The sequence below is a fragment of the Haematobia irritans genome, chromosome 4 (genome assembly GCF_050003625.1).
Source record: "Haematobia irritans isolate KBUSLIRL chromosome 4, ASM5000362v1, whole genome shotgun sequence".
NCBI lineage: Eukaryota > Metazoa > Arthropoda > Insecta > Diptera > Muscidae > Haematobia > Haematobia irritans.
Genome location: NC_134400.1, coordinates 102600280 through 102623008, shown reverse-complemented (window position 1 = coordinate 102623008; position 22729 = coordinate 102600280). Strand labels below are relative to the sequence as shown.

The following is a 22729-nucleotide window of genomic DNA, read 5'->3' as shown; positions in this document are numbered from 1 at the left end:
TGCTTGCATTACAAGTGAGAAAGCGTTCATGTGGAAACGACATAGATATGGAGAATATGCAGTTAGCCAGAAAATAAAAAAAAATATATAAGTCTTTGTTAAATGTTTTTTTTCCATTCTCAAAGATAAAGTTCTATACTTTGCCTTGGGCAAAGCGTTATTTCTACCAATAACAATGAAATTTTAATTTATTTTTCTTTTCAGCCATGCCAAGCGTATGAAAACCTTTATAAAAGACAAAATCGTAATTGTAACCACAGTGCAAAATTACTGTACAAATATTTACCAAATGTAATTTTTAATTAAATTTTATATATACCTAAAACCATACATATGTATTGTAATAGATTTAGAAATTAATTTTATAAACATATATGTAGATGGTTTAGCTCTTCGAGGTTATACTCTTTTAAAAGGATGTTTAAATTACGAACGTTAATTGACCCTTGCCATATGACTGTTTCATATCAGAAACAAACAAGAATTGGATAATCTGACTAAATTTTTTGCTATAATTTTCACACTCCAAAAAATTTTTAATTGCAATTTAACTTTATTTTAGGTGATGAACATTTCTTGACTGTAGTTAACCTTTCTATAAATCAGAAAATTTTACTTGATTATGAACTTAAAATACGACAAAATGTTTTGTACAAATTCAAATAGTTCATAATTTTTTTCTTCGAAATTTTCTAATACAAATAGGAATCAATTTTCGTTGAGATCTGCTATATAATATGGGATATTTGATATACCCAGCAAAAAAAGCATCGTCAAAAAAGCAATGAAAATTTTCTTTTTGGATCCGGAAGTGGTGCAAAGTTGACGCAGAAGCGATGAATTTAATATGGGCTTGTCATAGGACGGAAGTCCTCCATTTCAACAGCAGTTGCACTAAATTTGCAACTGCTGTTGAAATTTAGATACACAATACATGATTGTGTATCTAAATTTCTTCGACCAACATTTGATAAAAAGAGTAATAAAATTTGATAATATATAAATTCGGAAATGCGAAGTAAAATTGTTCCGACAATACGTTACCCCCAGTTTTTAGCACTGGATCAACTCCAACTAAAATTTCAAATTTATTCACTCGAACAGTAAAAGAAAAGCAGAATTATTAACATGGGCCACTCGTAATGTTATAAAACCAAGAAATAAACCGAAGAACTCTTTTAAAGAGTAGGACCAGGGGAGTCTCCTTACTGGCATAAAAACTGAAGTACTCCTTTTCTGCCCATGGCTTCCACGCAGGTGCCCCTTATATTTCAAACAAATCTGAAAATTTGTTTTTTTCATTTTCTAAGGGATGCGTATGTACAACAAAACCTTTTTAAAATGGTTTGAAACGGTTTTGTTAATATTCTTAATAAAAAGTCGGTGAGAGGTCCCTTCACTAATTTTTTTTAAAAAAAAATTATGTACTACTCGTGGCTTGTAAAGGTCAAGTACCCCCTCACTTCAATATACCGGGAAATTAAGTATCCTATTGCAACTCCACAAAACACTATATTTCTTGGCGAATAAATGAGAGAAAGTAAATATTTAAAAGTTCCTAAAAATATTTGTTTAATAACAGTTTTTAAAATCAGTCGCACACGATAAAAATGTGTTTCCCGAACATGTACCGGAAATTGAAGCACCGTCTATCTTGCGGTTCCCTGAAAATTTGAAGAAAATCGAAAAAATTTAAATTTTCAAAAAATCGGGCAATCAGGATGTGCCTCTTCCATAAAAGACATCGAAAAATCATGTACCCTATATACATTTTATAACCTCCCCAAAGTTCCCTATAAATTTGAAGTAAATCGAAAATGATTCCTCAACAATCCAAAGGGTAGTTTCCCTTCCCCGTTTCCTGTCAATTTCAAGTAAATCGAAGAAGTTTAGATTTATTAGCTCTATTCTTTTAAAATGGGGACTTCCTCAATCAAATAGAGCCTGTCTGTTGACAGACGAGCGAAACATTCTAAAACCGACCACCATATTTGACTACCGGAGCTTCTTGGAGGAGCAAATTTACATCCGATCTGGTTGAAATTTGGTACATGATGTTAGTATATGCCCTCTAACAGCCATATCCATATCGGTCGCCCAGAATTGACTTCCGGGCCGAAGATTTAGCCGTATATACTTGTTACACCGAAACAATTTACTTCGTAAAAAGAACGAAAAATTTCGTTAAAAGTACGAAATTTGTCGTTGTTTTACAACCAAAGAAACTTTTCATTAAAAGTACGAAATATTTCGTACTTTTTACGAAGAAAAGTTCTTCCAAAATTTTCGTAGTTTGTAAGAAAAAAATCGTTCTTTTTATGAAGAATCTTCGTACTTTTTATGAAAAATATTCGTACTTTTTATGAAACAATTTCGTTCTTTTTATGAAAATGTTTCGTACTTTTTATGAAAAATTTTCGTAGTTTTTTTAAAAAATGTTCGTACTTTCGTGCTTTTTTCTGAAAAATGTTCGAACTTTTAGAAAAAAAAATTATAGTCGAAAGTGCATTTGGTTGTAGTGAAAAAGTGTGCAAAATGACATCACTACTTTACATCTTAAGTTTTTGAATAATTTTTAGTTTTATTGCTTCACTTTTATTCATAGCGCGCTATCACCCAAATGAGAAGTAGCATAGACTTGCATAAAAAATTAGAATAAAGGAATACACTCAAGCACATTATAAAAGACAATTTAATGCCGCGAACGGAAATTTTACAACTTCAATGAAACTTCTTCGTTATTTCAAAGAAAATGTTTCGTACTTTTTATGAAGAAATTTTAACGCAGAATGTTTCGTAAAATATTCGTAAAAACTTCTTCACAAAATTCATGAAATATGAAGAAAGTTTCGTTAAAAGTACGAACTTTGTACGAAGAAAAGTTAATGTAGAATGTTTCGTAGAAGTTTCGTATATTCGTAAAATGTTCTTCGTAAAATTTACGAAAATGAATGAAAATTTCGTTATTTTAATGAAGAATTCAGGAAAAATAGTTAATGAAGAATTCTTCGTAAAATTAACGAAGAGAATTCTTTCGGTGTATACACTAAACCACAGGGTATAATAACATTGAGCTGCAAAAAAATGTGTCTACCAGAAATATCGATCTTAGAACCTATAAAATGTATACCGATCGATTCAGCGTCACTTCCTGGTTAGGTTAGGTTAGGTTAGGTGGCAGCCCGATGTATCAGGCTCACTTAGACTATTCAGTCCGATTCTATGTTAAGCTCAATGACAAGGGTCATCCTTTTTATAGCCGAGTCCGAACGGCGTTCCACATTGCAGTGAAACCACTTAGAGAAGCTTTGAAACCCTCAGAAATGTCACCAGCATTACTGAGGTGGGAAAATCCACCGCTGAAAAACTTTTTGGTGTTCGGTCGAAGCAGGAATCGATGCAAGGCGGGCATGCTAACCATTGGCTCCAGTGGTGCAATGGTATCCATCCGTCCGTCTGTCGATGTTTTTGTTGCTCGCAGGATTCCGTTCGCAACTATTAACCCACTTTGATTACGCTATTGAATTTGGAAAAAAACTCGGATCAATTTTAGATATAGCCAATATAAATATATATCCCGATTTTAAGTATGCTAATTTACTGACCAATCATCTTCAAACTTACCACAAAGTAACTTTTCACAGTTAGGTTAGGTTTGGTATAGTGGCTGTCCGATATTTCAGGTTCACTTAGGCTATTCAATCCATTGTGATACCCCAGTGGTGAACTACTCTTCAAGGATGCAAAATTTCGAAATCGGTTTAGATTTAAATATAGCTCCCATATATATGCACTGTTCGATTTTCTTAAATTTGGTCATAATATCCCTATTTACTAACCGATCTTACCTATATTTGCGTCCAAGTAACATAACCCTTTGCGTTTTCAACTAAACCTGCTAAATATTCACTCGGTTCAGATTTAGATATAATCCTCATATATAAGTATTATCCGATTTTCTTCATTTTAGCCATAATACTTTTATTTATATTCAAATTTACATGTATTAACCGATCTTATTCAGACTTATATATACTCAGAAAAGAAAGTAAACTGTTGCATAGCCTGAATGAACAACGTCGTGCGAATATTGAACTAAATTATATTTAAAATTTTGAGATTTTAAAACCTATAAAATGTAATGCCCTAGTTTACTTTTTAACTACAACTCAGGAAATTACCTCCTGTCGTAGAAGGAAGGCGTTTTTCGCCTGTTGATGAAGGCAGGCAAAAAACACATATAAGAAATATTTTCTTTGGCTTTCGTATATTTTTTATCTACTGTATAGTGAATGTAGCCAATTTGTAGTTGTATCACTTTTGCTAAGTACAAAATGTTTTAAATAGAAAGTTTGCAAACTTTGTTCAAGTAAAACTTACAAGGGAGAAATGAAGCTGCTATACTATTAACGATATAACAAGTAATGCCTCCGATAGTTTTGTACTGAAAAAATAGATTTTCATCATCTAAAATTTCGCCCATTAAGTCCTATTTAAAAAAAGTGCTCATAGTTTTTTTGTTAGTACTGATTTCAGAAATATTTGCCTAAACTGCTTTTAGTCCATTCAATCCATAGATATGCTCAGAGTATATCTTTAACATTGAGCTATTACAATTAACATACATACAATATTTTTAAGTACTGCCTTACAACTATAATCGCATAATCCTTTAATTACATTGCTGTATATCAAATAGTCTCTCCGTCCGTTCGTCTCATATCATATAGTCTTATGTGTATATATATATATATGTATGTAAGTTTGTTATTTACTTTATGTTGTATGTGTGTTAGATTTATATGTATATGTACTAATACTAAGATCAAAACAACAAATTTTATCTCATATATAACAGCAACTTAATTTATAACACTAGGCAACAAAGTGCAATTAAAGCCAGAAGCAATAACTAAACGCTTTTGAGTGGGAATGCTTGTAGGGGGGATATGAGGGGACAAAAGACAAAACTAAAATAGGATTTCCAAAACCCAAATTACATGCTCACAGCATCATAACCTTCACAATAAGGCTCATAGATTAGCAATTTAATTAGAAATACATAACACAAGATGAAAGGTGATGGTGGTGGTAGTGCTGTTGGTGTTCTAATCTCCACCTGGAGGACACTGGGGCCTGCTGGGTATCTCTGTGAAATAGTTGACCAAGTAGTTTGCTGCCATTCAATGGCAGTGATGGACATGAGCTTGCCACGGCACAGTTGACCGCAATAATTTTCAGGAAATTCTCTATCCTATATGTGGCTGGCTTTAGGAAGTCCAAACGAAAATCATTTCTATTATCCTGTTTAGATGGTACGAATGCAATCTTTGTAGTCGTAACATTAGTCTGTTTGCCCCCACAGTAGGCAGAGTAGAGGAGATCTTGCTCATTATTGGTGTTATGGCTTTTACTGATGTTTCTAACCTGGCTATTGTCAGTATGTCTGCAATGGGCGTCGTGAGCATGTACTTCACTCATTGGCCTCTGTTGCATGCAACTGTATTCCACATTGACTTTAGCTGACAGTTTGCCATTTCGTTGGTTAGTAGTATAATCATTGTAGTAGTCCTTGTCTTGAGCCTGTGCTTCCTGTTGTTTGGGCAACTGCACTTTGTATGGTAGACTTTTCAACGGCCTCGTTGGTATTTCTATAAGGTTCATATTATATCCATATACGATTTTACTGGCATTCATGTGATGTTGGCATTCTTGCTGACATCTAATTATCATCCTGGTCATGGCGAGCATTGTCTCATAGATACCTTGGATATAGGCAATGGTCAGGCAGGGTAGCATTGCGAACAGTAGTAACCATTTGGCATTCATGTACCTTATATGGCTTGCATTCGAGCGGTAAGCTCTTTGTTCCTTTTCCAGACATTGACGAAATTCTTTGTAATCAACTCGGGTAATTGCGCAATAATGATTAAGCATACAAACATTCTCACAGGGATCAGTCACATAGCGGACGCTATTTGCTCGGTAATATCTGAAAAAATCAATAAGAAAAAATGCATGATGTTATTCTGAAAAATTTATAAATGTAAAAAATGCAGTCATATATTGTAAAATGCAACTAAATTCACAATTTTAAAAACAAAAACTCGTAATTAATTAATCCACAACTTTTAGAAATATTTGTCCCTCAATGAAGATTAAATATTCTAGTTAAACCATCGAAGTAGGATAAGTACACCACAAAAAAAATTAGAAGTTGTTCTAAAGACACAACTTTAAAACAACTTCCAAAAATGTTGGGAGGATGTTCTTTAGTTTGACTACATAAGAGGTTCTTTTAATTCAATTTGTATACCCTCCACCATAGGATGGGGCTATATTGACTTTGTCATTCCGTTTGTCACACATTGAAATATTGCTCTAAGACCCCATAAAGTATATATATTCTGGGTCGTGGTGAAATTCTGAGTAGATCTGAGCATGTCCGTCCGTCCGTCCGTCTGTTGAAATCACGCTAACTTCCGAACGAAACAAGCTAGCGACTTGAAACTTGGCACAAGTACTTGTTATTGATGTAGGTCGGATGGTTTTGCAAATGGGCCATATCGGTCCACTTTTACGTATAGCCCCCATATAAACGCACCCCCAAATTTGGCTTGCAGACCCTCAAGAGAAGCAAATTTCATCCGATCATGCTGAAATTTGGTACAAAGTGTTAGTATATGGTCTCTAACAGCCATGCAAAAATTTGTCCACATCGGTCCATAATTATATATAGCCCCAAATATAAACCGATCCCCCGATTCGGATTTCGGAGCCTGTAAGAGAAGCAAATTTCATCCGATCCGGCTGAAATTTGGTACATGGTGTTAGTATATGGTCTCTAATAACCATGCAAAAATTGGTTCACATGGGTCCATAATTATATATAGCCCCCATATAAACCGATCCCCCGATTTGGATTTCGGAGCCTCTAAGAGAAGCAAATTTCATCCGATCCGGCTGAAATTTGGCACATGGTGTTAGTATATGGTCTCTAACAACTATGCAAAAATTTGTCCACATCGGTCCATAATTATATATAGCCCCCATATAAACCGATCCCCCGATTTGGATTTCGGAGCCTGTAAGAGAAGCAAATTTCATCCGATCCGGCTGAAATTTGGTACATGGTGTTAGTATATGGTCTCTAACAACCATGCAAAACTTGGTCCACATTGGTCCATAATTATATATAGCCCCCATATAAACCGATCCCCAGATTTGACATCCGGAGTCCCTTGGAAGAGCAAGATTCATCCGATTCGGTTGAAATTTGGTACGTGATGTTAGTATATGGTATCCAACAACTATGCAGGAATTGGTTCATATCAGTCCATAATTATATATAGCCCCCATATAAACCGATACCCAGATTTGACCTCCGGTGCCTTTTGGAGAAGAAAAATTCATCCGTTCTGGTTGAAATTTGGTACGTGGTGGTAGTATATGATATTTAACAACCATGCCAAAAGTGGTCCATATCAGTCCATAATCATATATAGCCCCCATATAAACCGATCCCGAGATTAGGTTTTGGAGCCTCTTGGTACATTGTGCTAGTATATGGCCGTTAACAACCATGCCTAACTAGGTCCATATCGGTCTATAGTTATATATAGCCCTCAGATAAATCGATCCCCAATCGCACAAAAATTGGTCCATATCAAGTTCATAATTGTATATAGCCCCCATATAAGCGACCCCCATATTTCAATTCTGGCTCCCTAGGCACCGTTCAAAAGTCCATATCGATTCGTAATTATTTGTAGACTTACCTACACATACTTTTTTTGTCTAATATATACACAGAAAAAAAGGTGTCTTGTTAATTTTAGGACCAGTTTAACTTCCACATAGTTCAAAAAATTTACTGTAATATAGTTCATTTTTCGTAACCACTGCGAAAATTAACTTAGCTAAAGGAAAACTTATAAAACTTCAGTAAATGTTTTTTAGTTCACTAACTACGAAATGGGACGGATTTTTCCTTAAATAAATTTCCAATACAATAGTTAATGCATCGTTGATTGTATTATAAAAAGACATAGGCAATATAAAAATCTTACTACGAAATGTGGACAATTTACTAAGAAAATTTTTTGTATGGAAAAAAATTTTTGTAGTAAAAATTAACTTAACTACAGTACCAATTCGTATGGCGGCTTCCTACAGCTTATTTCGGTTTTTACTATAAGTTGGAGTATATTTCCTCACATTGAAAATTTTAGATAAAGTATAATAAAAAGTAGTTAATTTAATCCTTGACGGGTGTATATAATTTTTTATGGATTCCTCGTAAATTTTGAATATATTTTACCTTATCCTATAGATAGAATACCAACTAATCAATAAACGTGATACTGGAAATTGAAGTGAGAAGAAATTATGAAATTATTGCATCATCTTTTTTTTTTTTTGTTTGTGTTTGTTATTGCGATGATGTTATGGAATGTGTGTTGTTGGTATGTTTTGTGGTGATAGTTGTTTTGTTGCAATAGCGTGATCAGAAAGGGATCATGTGTATGTGGAGTTGTTTTTCTTTACATATGTGTCCTTTATGACTATTTGTGTCTTTGAGTTTTATTGGTGCATTCAGTTCTGTTGATGCATTTATGAAGCGCACACGTGGTGCGCTTGCGTGCGGTATTTGTATTTATTAATAAAAATACATTTATTTCGTAACATTTTAGAAACTGATAAGTGAATGGTGTGATGTAAGAGAAAACAAAAACACTTTATATTGATAAAAAAAAATAAATAACTCTAAAATAAATCACATATTAAGAAACTGTATATTTCTATTAATAATTTAAAATTAGTGCGGTTTTAAATTGGTTTACATAAAAATATTCATAATGAGTGGTAATAAAATGATCTATATTTACTCTACATCTGGATCACAGTACAATTTTTTGAGTCTATATTTTTATGTTATAGCGAGTCCTTAAGGTGTGTACTAAGTTCGAGTTTAGGTGCTAAAATCAGAAATAAATCAGTAAGAAAAGTATAAAATTATACGCCTTCGATGCAAATTTAAATATAACTTTATGGAGAATAGCTCGAAACAAGTTTTTTATTAAGTTTATATTCTTTAAATGGATTACACGATTAAGAACAGAAAATCGTTTTTAAGCTTATGTAGAACGCTGTTTTTTAATTTAATATGATGAATCGTTTTCAAGTTATTCCAATATATATAGCGGAAGTGCCTTAATTTTGAACATAACCGTATATCTCAAAAAGTCGAGCTCTTAAAAAAACAAGTGTAAATTTGGATTCAGCGACCTCAAATTACTAAAAATTTGATATAAATTTTAAATGAACACAAAAACGGTTCAATTTTGTTCCCATGTATTTCTAAAGAAAACTAATCATGAAAAATTGGGATTTTAGCCACTAAACTCGAACTTAATATCCACCATAAATACTAAATGCTATATTGACAAGTGGAAATTATATCTAATTTTATAATAATTTTATTTCATTTATATTCTGAGAAGGATTTCAAAAATGTCCCATTTGTGCAAGGATATGATTCCACAAATGTAGTAATTGGATGATTTTTTTCAATGTGGTAAGTTTTTCGTCCATTTGTAATAAAGCCAAAATTTCTATTTATTAAAAATAATTTTCATTTGCAGGATGACAGCAAATCTAATGGTATTTTTTTGGAATCTTATTACTGTTTAATGCTAACTAAGCTGATATCCCTATTTGCTCTAAGAAAATTCTCTTGTAAGTTAAAGATCAAAATACCATAGAATTTGATAATATTTTTATATTTTATATACCTTTTTAACTTCAGAGGCTTATGACGCAAATCCACACAACAAAAACTAGCGATATCGGTGAAATTGGACAAAAATGAAATGAAAATAGCAACTTATGGCATATATCTTTCATATGGATAAAAATGGAAATTGATATTAATTAGTTTCATTCTACTAACATAGAATATTACTCTTTTGAAGAAGCAATTACTAACTACCGAAAAGTAACAGCATACAGCGTACGAATAAAAACACTTCTTTTATTGTATATCATAAGCCATAGTTTTATGTAATATAATAATAATTTTTTGAAATAAAATACTGGTAGTTATGAAAAATTGTCTTATATTGTACGAAAAATTTCTTAGTTGTATACAGGCTTGTTGTACCTTTAATTCCTCAATTTATTTACTTCTTTGAAAATTATACTGATAAACAGTTTATTTGAAACCAATTTCTAAATATAGGATTCCCAAAAACTTGTTCATTTTTCCGGATAGCAGGAATATTTTGAATGAGTGTAAGTACATTCTTCCCACAGCGTAGTAAGAATGAACTAAAATACGATGCAATACATAAACTTATTTATAAGAAAATCATGAACTTATCTAGATGAAAAAAATCTTTGGCGCCAAATCATGGTCATTCTTACTATGGGTTAGTTCATTTTTCGTAAACAATAGTAAACTTTTTTTTCGGTGTACCACGTATGGACTAACTCACAATTTAGAAAACGATTTAAGATACCACAACCCAAGTAATTCGTTTCTGGATGACAGTTTTCGTAGAAGTTTCTACGCTATCCATGGTGGAGGATACGTAAGATTCGGCCTGGCCGAACTTACGGCCATATATACTTGTTTATAACTCGCTTTTTTCATTTTTTAGTGGGCATGTTTAACTTTTTTATTTCAAACAGATTAAAAACAGATTAAGAATTAATAAAATGGTAAAAATTATTAAAATGTTGTCGAAAAAGCTAAAGCCAATCTAGACGTTAGTAAAGTAGAAAGTCTGGCGGGGCCGACTATATCATATCATATAGCCTAAACCACCCCTACTGAATTAGTAAACATAACCATTTGTGGGGTATTAGTGGTATAGGTTTGGACTATATACCGCGTTTTCATATTCAGGAACATTAAGGGATACATGTTCATGGGAGCTGTATCACTATCTGAACAAAAATGTCTGATATTAGGAGCTATAGTTGGTTCTGAACCTACAGAGTTAGTATGCTACTAATATTGAGGCCATTATTAAAAAAGAGGAAATCGCTAAATTAGTGTGGTTAATAAATCAAAATTTGTGAAACTTGGGAAATATATTTATGTAAGAGCTACATGTAAGTCTAACTGATGATCGGCTAATACTTCAATATTAGAAATTTGAGTAACATTAGTTAATAAATAAGGCCTTATAGCAAAAATTTGGGAAAATCGAGCGATGCACATATATGGGAGCTATATCTAAATTTGATACGATTTTTTAAATTTAATAGCGTTCCTCCTTGTGCCAAAAAAGCGCCACATACCAAATTTCATCAAACTCGGTTAATAATTGCGTCCGGAATCCTGCGAACAACAAATACATGGACAGACGGACACCAAGGGCTAGATCGACTCAGGAGGTGACTCTGAGTCGATCGGTATATATTTTATTGGGTCTACAATCAATATTTCTGGTAGGCACATTTTTATTCAGATCAAAGTTATTATATCCTGACCACTACGTGATTTAGGGTATAAAAATTGGTGCAATGGTTAGCATGCCCGCCTTGCATACACAGGATTGTGGGTTCAAACCCAGTTTCGACCAAACACCAACAAGTTTTTCAGCGGTGGATTATTCCACCTCAGTAATACTAGTGACATTCTGAGTGTTTAAAAGCTGCTCTAAGTTAAAGTCGTGCCTTTAAAAGAACTTCCACATTTTTTGCTGGGTGTATGCGCTTGTGCGATGGTCATAGCGATAATCGCCTGTTGATAACAATAACAGCTACGTAGCCCATTGGATAGTGTGTTGGCCTACAGAGTGCTGCGATTCTCCGTCCAGGCGAAAAGTAAAATCAAAAAAATACATATAAAATCACATAATTTCTTCTACAAGGTGCTAAGAACTTAAAAAGCTTGTGGAAGTAAGAAAGTAAGATGTGAGGGAAGATGCAATTAGCCAGAAAAGATACATTTTTTTGTTTTTAAGTTAGTCTTTGTGAAATTGTTTTAACATCTTGTAAAGAATCAGCGTTTATCACAAAAAAAAAATGTATACTTTTCTTCCAAACAAATTCCCTTACAGCGTAAAGCAGTTGGGAACGATATTTGTTTGTCTAAAATTTCGTTTGGAAGAAAATACTCAAGTAATAAAATCTTCATAATTTCTATATTAAAGGGATTTATTGTTCTAATCAATGATGAACACGAAATGATTTCACAATTGTAGAAAAATGTCTTAGCCAAACTGAGTAAAATTAAAAATTAGCACTTGTGTCCCCAAAATAAAATACTGTAAATCTGATTTGTTATACTGCAGCGATTTCGAAAGATGCCACAAAAATCTCAAAATTGATCAAATTTGCCACTAAATCCCCATTTCTGCAACATTCACGAACAAATATCCGCAATTTGGGGCATTACTAGTAGCACTGGAACAATATATGTCTTCAAAGGTGATGGTATTACTTGACATCTTAGAAATTCTGGAGACTTTAATATTGGAACTTAATATCAACATGCCTACAAATCTTGAAACGCTCAAGGGAAATGTAAGATTATTTAGTGATTTCATATCATATCAATGTATGCATATTGAAAAGGCGATAAATAGGCTATAAGTTTGCGTACTTATTTACCATGTGTAGGAGGTATACATGATGTGAAATAAGTGACAAAATCGAATTTACATATATCACGGTGAAACAAAATGTTGCGTGGGAAGAATATTGTTGGATTCCTACTTATTCACATTTAGTATAAATATTAGGCATTTTGTTTCCTACAAATCAGTCAAGCTTTATCTGCTAATACTATTATTTCTTGGATAAATATAATTTTCGAAAGTAACTTAAAAGGAGAAAATGAAAGTTCTAATTATATTAGTTATTTTGGCCGTTGTACATGAAATTCATTGTGGAGAGTCGCGGTTTTGTGGCCCCCACTTGACACAGGTTCTAGAGTTAGTATGTGTAAATGGATTCAACCAAATGTTGGTAAACAAAAGGAGTACCAACAAACTCGGTAAGTTCTTATGTGAAGTAATTTTAGAAATGTTCAGATTTATACTACAACAGACCAGTTTCTTACGACAAGTACACATGCAACCGAAAATGTGCTGTAAGAGATACATCTAGTGCTGATTTCGATTTTTCAAAAATGTGTTGCATATTTTAAACATTTCCCACATAAATCGAAATTTTTAGTTCTATTGTAAAAACCAGTGCAGTCTAACCCAAATATTCGATTCGTTTGAATCGATTGTTCACACTGAAATATCTGTGTTTTGTTCTTCGATATAAATAAAAGCGTGGTTCGATTTATATGGGAACTATAACGAAAGTGGTCCGATATGGCCCATTTGCAATACCATCCGACGGGCAGCAATAACAACTTCTTGTGCCAAGATTTAAATCGATAGTTTCTTTCGTTCGGAAGTTAGCGTGTTTTCAACAGTTCGACTCTGAATTTAGGGAACAGTTTTTATACTCTCCACCATAGGATGGGGGGTATACTAACTTTGTCATTCCGTTTGTAACACAACGAAATATTGCTCTAAGACCCCATAAAGTATATATATTCTGGGTCGTGGTAAAATTCTGAGTCGATCTAAGCATGTCCGTCCGTTGAAATCACTCTAACTTCCGAACGAAACAAGCTATCGACTTGAAATATGACACAACCCAGCAAAAATTCTCATTACCCGGTAATCTTGTAGGTAAGCCTGTTTAAAAATGAATAACCACTTATTAATTGGCATCGCTCCGGATTACATTTACATACGCATGTCCTAGAAGGCAAGTACTTCTCCTCAGGCAAACATTTGACCATGAAATAATTAGTGCTTTTAAAGCATATAATCACCTAATATGTAATCACTTATTCGTAGATATACCAAAGTTTGCAAAATAGCCACTTATTGTCTCAGGCAACAAAATCTCGAAAATATTGACTTATCTAGCCGATTACAATGGATCAAAATATGGCGAGTAATGCTTTAATATGAACATTACTTGAATAGAAACGAATATTGTAGAAATTAGAGGTGTGCACGTGAGTAATAGTTTACTCACGCTCACGCACATTCACGACTGAAAATCATACTCACGCACGATATTTTCTGGTAGGACTCACGCTCACGCACACTCACGAAAAGAAAATTTGTACTCACGCACGAAAACGTCGTGACTCACAAAAAATATCGTCTCACGAAAAATATCGTGACTCACGAATAATTTTATGATTAATTTACCTTACCGAAGTGTCTGAAAACATGAGCATTATTAAAATCGAGAGTGTTATTAAACTCTTAACATCCCAGGTGTCACTAAAATTGTAATTGAATATAACTCTTAAGCGTTTTATGTTGGTGAGCAGGAATATTTTCGTGAGTGTAATTCGTTACTCACGCACACTCACGAATATATTATTTTCGTGACACACGCTCACGCACGACATTTTGGTTTGTTAATCACTCTCACGCACACTCACGCACACTCACGCTGTTGTCATGAGCGTGACTCACGACTTACGCACGAATCACGAAAATTTTCGTGAGTCACGACAATTTCGTTTCACGTGCACACCTCTAGTAGAAATAAACAAAAATGTTACAAATCATCTAAATAAGATTACAGGCAAATTAATTTCACAGTTAAAATAGAAATAAATGTTGTCGTTTAAGGGAGTTAGATTCACATTATGTTCGAAACCTACTAAAAGTGGGGTTTATATATCCCTTTTATAAGGCAAATGACAGTTGAAATCTAGTGAAGTCGATTTTGAAAGTGTAATGTGAATGAGTTATAATAAAGCATTTATTTAAAACATAGTATGGTAATGTCATTAATTTAAAACACAATTATTATGATATATTCGTGAAGAATATTCCTTAACGGAAAAATCTTCAGAATTACCGTTACATAATATATTCTTTTTGAGTTTTTTAAATGCTCAATTATATGAATAATTATACTTACTTAATGGTACCATCATTTATTCTATTTTATTAAGTCATTAACAGCCAAATGCAATACATTTTGAGAATATCAATTCGAAAATTACCGAGAAGTATTTATTATTGTCATTACAAGTTAGTCATTATAACTCACCGCAATGTAATGCAATGTGTAATGACAGCTTTACTCCTGGTAATGTAAATTGTAATGAGATGTGGTTACCTACTTTTTGCTGGGCAAGTAGTTGTTACTGACGTAGGTCGGATGGTATTGCAAATGGGCCATATCGGTCCACTTTTGCGTATAGCCGCCATATAAACGGACCCTCAGATTTGACTTGCGGAGCCTCTAAGAGAAGCAAATTTCATCCGATCCGGTACATGGTGTTAGTATATGGTCTCTAACAACCATGCAAAAATTGGTCCACATCGGTCCATAATTATATATAGCCCCCATATAAACTGATCCCCAGATTTGACTTGCGGAGCCTCAAAGAGAAACAAATTTCATCCTATCCGGTTGAAATTTGGAACATGGTGTTAGTATATGGTCTCTAGCAACCGTGCCAGAATTGGTCCATATCGGTCCATAAATATATATAGCCCCCATATAAAATATTCTCCAGATTTGACCTCCGGAGACTCTTGGAGGAGCAAATTTCATCCGATCCGGTTCATATTTGGAACGTGGTGTTAGTATATGGCCGCTAACAACAATTCCAAAATTGGTCCATATCTGTCTATAGTTATATATAGCCGATCCCCAATCACACAAAAATTGGTCCATATAATCATCGTTGCCACTCGAGCCAAAAACAATCTACCAAAATTTTATTTCTATAGAAAATTTTATTTCTATAGAAAATTTTGTTTATTTCTATAAAAAGTTTGTTAACATTTTATTATTATAGAACATTTTGTTAAAATTTCATTTTTATAGAAAATTTTGTCAAAACTTTATTTCTATAGAATTTTTTTTCAAAATTTTATTTCTATAGAAAATTTTGTCAAAATTTTATTTCTATAGAAAATTTTGTCAAAATTTTATTTCTATAGAAAATTTCGTCAAAATTTTATTTGTATAGAAAATTTTGTTAAAATTTTATTTCTATAGCAAAATTTTGTCAAACTGAATTATATACGTATTTAATCGGTCTTTTTATACCCACCACCATAGAATGGTGACGGGGGTATAATAAGTTTGTCATTCCGTTTGTAACACATCGAAATATCGATTTCCGACTATATAAAGTATATATATTCTTGATCAGGGAGAAATTCTAAGACGATATAACGATGTCCGTCTGTCCGTCTGTCTGTCTGTCTGTCTGTTGTAATCACGCTACAGTCTTCAATAATAAGGCAATCGTGCTGAAATTTTGCACAAACTCGTCTTTTGTCTGCAGGCAGGTCAAGTTCGAAGATGGGCTATATCGGTCCAGGTTTTGATATAGTCCCCATATAAACCGACCTCCCGATTTGGGGTCTTGGGCTTATAGAAATCGTAGTTTTTATCCAATTTGCCTGAAATTTGAAATCTAGAGGTCTTTTATGACCATAAAGAGGTGTGCCAAAAATGGTGAGTATCGGTCCATGTTTTGGTATAGCCCCCATATAGACCGATCTCCCGATTTTACTTCTTGGGCTAATAAAAACCGCAGTTTTTATTCAATGTACCTGAAATCGGAAATCTAGAGGTATTGTAGGACCACAAATACGTGTGCCAAAAATTGTGAGTATCTGTCCATATTTTGGTATAGCCCCCATATAGACCGATCTCCCGATTTGGGGTCTTGGGCTTATAGAAACCGTAGTTTTTATCCAATTTGTCTGAAATTGGAAATCTAGAGGTATTTTAGGACCATAAAGAGGTGTGCCGAAAATGGTGAGTATCGGTCCATATTTGGGTATAGCCCCCATATAGACCGATTTCCCGATATTACTTCTTGGGCGTCTAGAATCCGAAGTTTTTATCCTATTTGTCTGAAATTGGAAATCTAGAGGTATTTTCGGGTCATAAAGAGGTGTGCCGAAAACGGTGAGTATCGGTCCATATTTTAGTATAGCCCCCATAAGAACGATCTCCCGATTTAACTCCTTGGGTTTCTAGAAACCGTAGTTTTTATCTGATTTGCCTGAAATTGTAAATATTCTGGTATTTTAGGCTCACAAAAGCGTGTATCGGATTAAGTTTTTATCGCTTCATTTGGTAATGCCTCCATATAGAACGACTTCATTTCTTGAGGGTTTAGAAGGCGCACTGATCATGAAAATTGCTTGAAATTCAATGAAAAATTTCCAGATTTTACTTCTACATATTTAAGATTTCAAATCAAGACGTTATTTTATAATTTTCTTGCACACTTACTAGAGATGTTAATGATTCCTCTATAACTCAAACAAAAATGGTTCTTATAAATCCAGAATCTGATATAGTCCTCATAGGTGAAATCTTTAAATTTATCTTCGGGAAGTGTTCTCAAGTCTTCAAGCCCTCCTGAAATTTCAAAGGAAACCCTAATATTTGGTTCATGGTGGTGGGTATTTAAGATTCGGCCCGGCCGAACTTAGTGCTGTATATACTTGTTTAATTTAATATATACCACGTATGGACTTACTTATAATTTAGAAGACGGTGTTAGGAGGGTTTAAGATACCTTGCCATCGGCAAGCGTTACCGCAACGCAAGTAATTCGATTGTGGATGGCAGTGTTTAGAAGAAGTTTCTACGCAATCCATGGTGGAGGGTACATAAGCTTCGGCCTGGCCGAACTTATGGCCGTATATACTTGTTCGATATGTTACTTACGGAATTAAAAAGTTAACATACCCCTCATCCTATTAAAACAAATGTAAAAAAAAATCAATTTAGAAAAAATATTGCTTAACTATATGAATACTGTAATTCGGAATCCCTTATAATAAACGATTAACACTAAAATGGGAAGCCACCGTTGTGAGCATAACCGCAAAAATTGGATGCAATCCAATTTTCGACCTAAGACCAACAAATATTTTTGAGTGGTTGATTATACGTCCTTCGGGATTGGCTGTAAAAAGGTTAGGTTAAAGTGACAGCCCGATTAAGTTTCAAGCTCACACTGAAGAAAATATTGTCGTGAGATCAAAGATTTCATGCCTTTAAAATGCGAATGCAAATTTTGCTTAGCATAGAATACTTATTTCTCTAATATAAAGTTGTTTTTACCTTGTCCAAAAGTCGATAAACGTTTCAATGAAGTCGTATTGTCCTTATAATTAAGTGATTTCACTTAAACATTTAAATTTAAGGAAATTGTATTTAAATTTGTTGTCTTTTTGCATCTTGACTACAAAGCAAAAAATCGTTCAAATATACGACATATTTTTGAACACTTTATTTTAAAGACATTTTTAGTTGAAACATAGTATAATTTCTGCTGGAAGTCGAGTCTTAATTTGAAAAATAGAGTTGTCGGTAACTCGTTTTTAAAGGGGTTTGTTAGCATATGAAGAAAAAAAGCTGAAAATGCGAAAAACAAACACAATGCAGATCTGCAAAATGCAAAAATATTGCACAAAGAGCGAAGAGAGAATAAGAGATATACTTTAGAGAGCTTACGAATACAACAAAAAAACAACAAGTGCAATAAACAGAAAAGAAGACAAAGACAATGCTAAAGCCAACTACAGCATTGTATTATTTTAGTTGTCATTTACCATCTGTGATAACAACACAAGTTTGACTGTGATATTAGATTAAGTTAATTATTCTTGCAATTAGTAAATATGTGTTCTATGTCGTGCTGTAATAGTGTCGTATTAATAGACGTATATATTTTTTTGCATAAGTAATTGACGAAAATTTAATGTAAGTTAAACTTTTATGGAAAATAACAGAATATAGGCTAAGCTCTAATGTAATTCCATATGTTGTTGCCAGATCCAATAAATAAATCATCCCTGATGAGGCTGGAAATAATCCCAGCGAAACGTTGGATGGAAATAATGGAATAATTCAATTCTTGCTTTATTCGCATTTTAAAGTGACCTTGAAAGCCCATTAAAAAACAAAAGCTAATAATTAAGGAAAAAGGTCGATAAACTAAATAAACTTGAAAAATTTAAATTTGCTTCCAAGAAACAAGTACACAAAATCCAACTTTAAAAGAGAATTGTGTCTCCGCTTCTTTGGCTCGGAATCAATACCAACATTTTTAAAGTAAAGACAAAATTTTTAGAATAGGGCTGCTTTTTCCAGTGCACTTAGACTATTCAGTCTATTGTGATACCACATTAACTAAAAGTACCTATTGCATATGGCCACTTCTAGTTTTAACCGCTGAACCTTCTCGATTATTTTCTTCTGTTGAACCAACCAGATTGTTCCAATTTAGAGTTAGTTTAGCTGCGGATTTTTTTCGGTGTATAAAATTATAAATATAATAAATAATTCAAATACAAACAATTTCGGATCAATCTGAAGTCGTGCAGCATAAAAAAAAAAAAAATATTCTCCAAAATTTATTATTTGCTAACGTTCTAATAAAATCTTTTCTAATCTAAATCTAATTTATGTCTTAATTTTTTGTTCTAATTATTTTGCAGCTATGGGTGATACCCTCGATCAAAATAAATTTAACGAAATCGATGATGAGACACCGTTTACATCCGACTCTCTACTAAACGATTTATTATTCGGTGGCCATGCCAACACAGTGGCCAAAACACGGCGCCTACGACATTTCACAGGAGTCTATGATGAATGTTGTCGCAAACCTTGTTCATATGATGAAATGAAGGGATATTGCCTTTAATATATATCTATGCATATATAAATAATTTGTGATAATATTCCACACGAATTAGGCCAAGATAGAGAAATTAATATTATTATGTATAAATATTTTTATCAAATATGTATTATAATGTATGCAAACATGAGCCCAATAAAATATATTATCCAGTTCTAAACAGTGTGACTTTATATATGTATATCACCCAGAGAAGGAATATGATCACTTCAAACATGTTTCAAGAGCAAAATTCTATTTATGGAAGGGGAACATTTAGTTTGTCCAACAATTTTATTTGCTCAGAAATTATATATCTGATTTTGGCAACAATGTATATTTTTGGCGAGAAAACAACATTTTTTGGACAAACATGCTCCGCCTAAAAATAACAGTGTGCCCTTGAAACATGATTGGGGGTGATTATATTCCTTCTCTTCGTGTACTTAAAAGAGATAATTATATTATTGTTTACATTTATTTTAATTTTTTGTTATTAATATAGAAGTTAATTTTATTTAATTCACTACATTTAACACGCAGCACAACTAAAATAAGTTTAAATAAATTTGTTTTGATTATTTCTTACTTTATTACTACTCAGCTTAAGTTAGTAAGTATCGTCTTTATTAGTATCGATCTTATTTAGTATCATTTAAAAACTATTAGTTAATTTTAAATTAAGTTCATTCCATTTATGAATTTAAACAAATAGATCTACTTTAAATAGAAATAATTGTCTTTATTTTAATTATTATTAATATTGTAAGACTATTTAATAATAATTTTCTTAAGTTTTGTTCATATTGTTTTGTGTAATACTTGCTTAATTATTCAAGGTGAAATGAAGATTCTCATGAGAAATTCTATCTTTTATCTTATTTTATACCAATTTAGCAACTTTACCTTTCAGACAGAAGAAATATTACTGTGTCTTTTGGTACAGTTCTTGCGGTCGTCACTTAATTCAAATCGGAGTGTTATCTAGATACAAGGAATACAATTTTACTAAACATGGGCCTCTATCCTAACTCACTCATTCAACGAAGGAGTCAATCGAGAACTGTCATGAAGACTAAACCTTTCATTGCATTCAGGGTTTCCAAAATTTCCCGCTAGCCATCGCAGAAACTTCAGTGGACTTGCTAATTTAGAAAAGATGGATGTATTTGACCTCGATTAACCCTGCAGCTCGTTGTAGATTGTGGAATATCGCTTGCTCAGATTCAACATATTTTGGCTGATTACTGTTCTCACAAATGCACTTCATTTGAAATGAAAAACTTTTCTTCGACATTTAAAAATCGATTTCCCTTCCGAAGATAAATCGTTTTTGCACTCTCTTCATAAGATGGATCCAAACGACAGCAAGGAAGTTTTAGAAATAATCACAAAGTAGAAATCCCCAGTGTGATATGTAGAGTTTGTAAGAAAACACTATTTAACTTTTCACTTTATGGAAGAAAACCAATAGACCCACACAAGGCTGGAATAGGCAAACGACAGCAAGGAAGTTTTAGAAATAATCACAAAATTTAAATCCCCAGTGTAAGAGTTTGTAAGAAAACACTATTTAGGTTAGGTTAGGTTAGGTTATGTGGCAGCCCGATGTATCAGGCTCACTTAGACTATTCAGTCCATTGTGATACCACAGTGGTGAACTTCTCTCTTATCACTGAGTGCTGCCCGATTCCATGTTAAGCTCAATGACAAGGGACCTCCTTTTTATAGCCGAGTCCGAACGGCGTTACACATTGCAGTGAAACCACTTAGAGAAGCTTTGTAACCCTCAGAAATGTCACCAGCATTACTGAGGTGGGATAATCCACCGCTGAAAAACTTTTTGGTGTTCGGTCGTAGCAGGAATCGAACCCACGAAGAAAACACTATTTAACTTTTCACTTTATGAATGAAAACCATCGAAGACTGAACAGAAAAATTTCCAATTAAAATTTTAATTGTATTTCAAAAATATTTCAATTAAAATTTTAATTAATTCAACAAATCAATTATTTTTGAAATCAAATGGCTATATTTTCGTTAGCTGTTTAAATCCGTGTTGCTAAAAAGATAACCGCCTACAAATCACCCTTTGCATATAAACCAAGGCTTAAAAAATCATATTAGACTCAAAAAAAAAAAAAAAAAAAAAAAAAAAAAAAAAAAAAAAAAAAAAAAATTGGAGTTGCAATTTTCAACTCCAATTTTTATACCCACCACCATAGAATGGTGACGGGGGTATAATAAGTTTGTCATTCCGTTTGTAACACATGGAAATATCGATTTCCGACTATATAAAGTATATATATTCTTGATCAGGGGGAAATTCTAAGACGATATAACGATGTCCGTCTGTCTGTCTGGCTGTCTGTCTGTCTGTTGTAATCACGCTACAGTCTTCAATAATGAAGCAATCGTGCTGAAAATTTGCACAAACTCGTCTTTTGTCTGCAGGCAGGTCAAGTTCGAAGATGGGCTATATCGGTCCAGGTTTTGATATAGTCCCCATATAAACCGACCTCCCGATTTGGGGTATTGGGCTTATAGAAATCGTAGTTTTTATCCAAGTTGCCTGAAATTTGAAATCTAGAGGTATTTTATGACCATAAAGAGGTGTGCCAATAATGGTGAGTATCGATCCATGTTTTGGTATAGCCCCCATATAGACCGATCTCCCGATTTTACTTCTTGGGTTTATAGAAACCGCAGTTTTTATTCAATTTACCTGAAATTGGAAATCTAGAGGTACTTTAGAACCGTAAAGAGATGTGCCAAAAGTGCTCCGTATCGTTCCATGTTTTGGTATAGCCCCCATATAGACCGATCTCCCGATTTTACATCTTGGGTTTATAGAATCCGTAGTTTATATACAATTTGCCTGAAATTCGAAATTTATGGGTATTTTAGGACCATAAAGAGGTGTGCCACAAATGGTGGGTATCGGTACATGTTTTGGTATAGCCCCCATATAGACCGATATCCCGATTTTACTTCTTGGGCTTCTAGAATCCGAAG

At 33.3% G+C, this 22729-nt stretch overlaps 2 protein-coding genes and 1 long non-coding RNA gene across 3 annotated transcripts in view; 2 read left to right on the top strand and 1 right to left on the bottom strand.

Annotated features, from left to right (window-relative positions):
• Nucleotides 1–5052: 5052 nt before the first annotated feature.
• The window catches only part of LOC142235690 (cyclic GMP-AMP phosphodiesterase SMPDL3A), a 329846-nt gene continuing 312169 nt past the window's right edge, over nucleotides 5053–22729 (bottom strand). The window contains exon 9 of the mRNA XM_075306949.1: nucleotides 5053–5992. Coding sequence (XP_075163064.1) covers nucleotides 5053–5992 — 940 coding nt within the window. The remainder of the gene's footprint in view (nucleotides 5993–22729) is intronic.
• On the top strand, nucleotides 9504–10329 carry LOC142236456 (uncharacterized). Its single transcript, XR_012722039.1, has 3 exons — nucleotides 9504–9577; nucleotides 9645–9738; nucleotides 9809–10329. It is a non-coding gene; the product is annotated as an uncharacterized LOC142236456 (long non-coding RNA).
• LOC142234332 (insulin-like peptide 3) lies at nucleotides 12796–19895 on the top strand. The gene is made up of 2 exons (XM_075305441.1): nucleotides 12796–13009; nucleotides 19530–19895. The coding sequence occupies exons 1-2, from the start codon at nucleotides 12850–12852 to the stop codon at nucleotides 19736–19738; spliced, it is 369 nt and encodes a 122-aa protein (XP_075161556.1). The 5' UTR covers nucleotides 12796–12849; the 3' UTR covers nucleotides 19739–19895.

What these genes read in the sequence shown, in the direction of transcription:
- LOC142234332 (XM_075305441.1), top strand. Translation starts at nt 12,850, where the DNA reads ATGAAAGTTCTAATTATATTAGTTATTTTGGCCGTTGTACATGAAATT. An exon ending in AAGGAGTACCAACAAACTCG is followed by an intron (nt 13,010 to 19,529) that starts GTAAGTTCTTAT and finishes ATTATTTTGCAG; the next exon opens with CTATGGGTGATACCCTCGAT.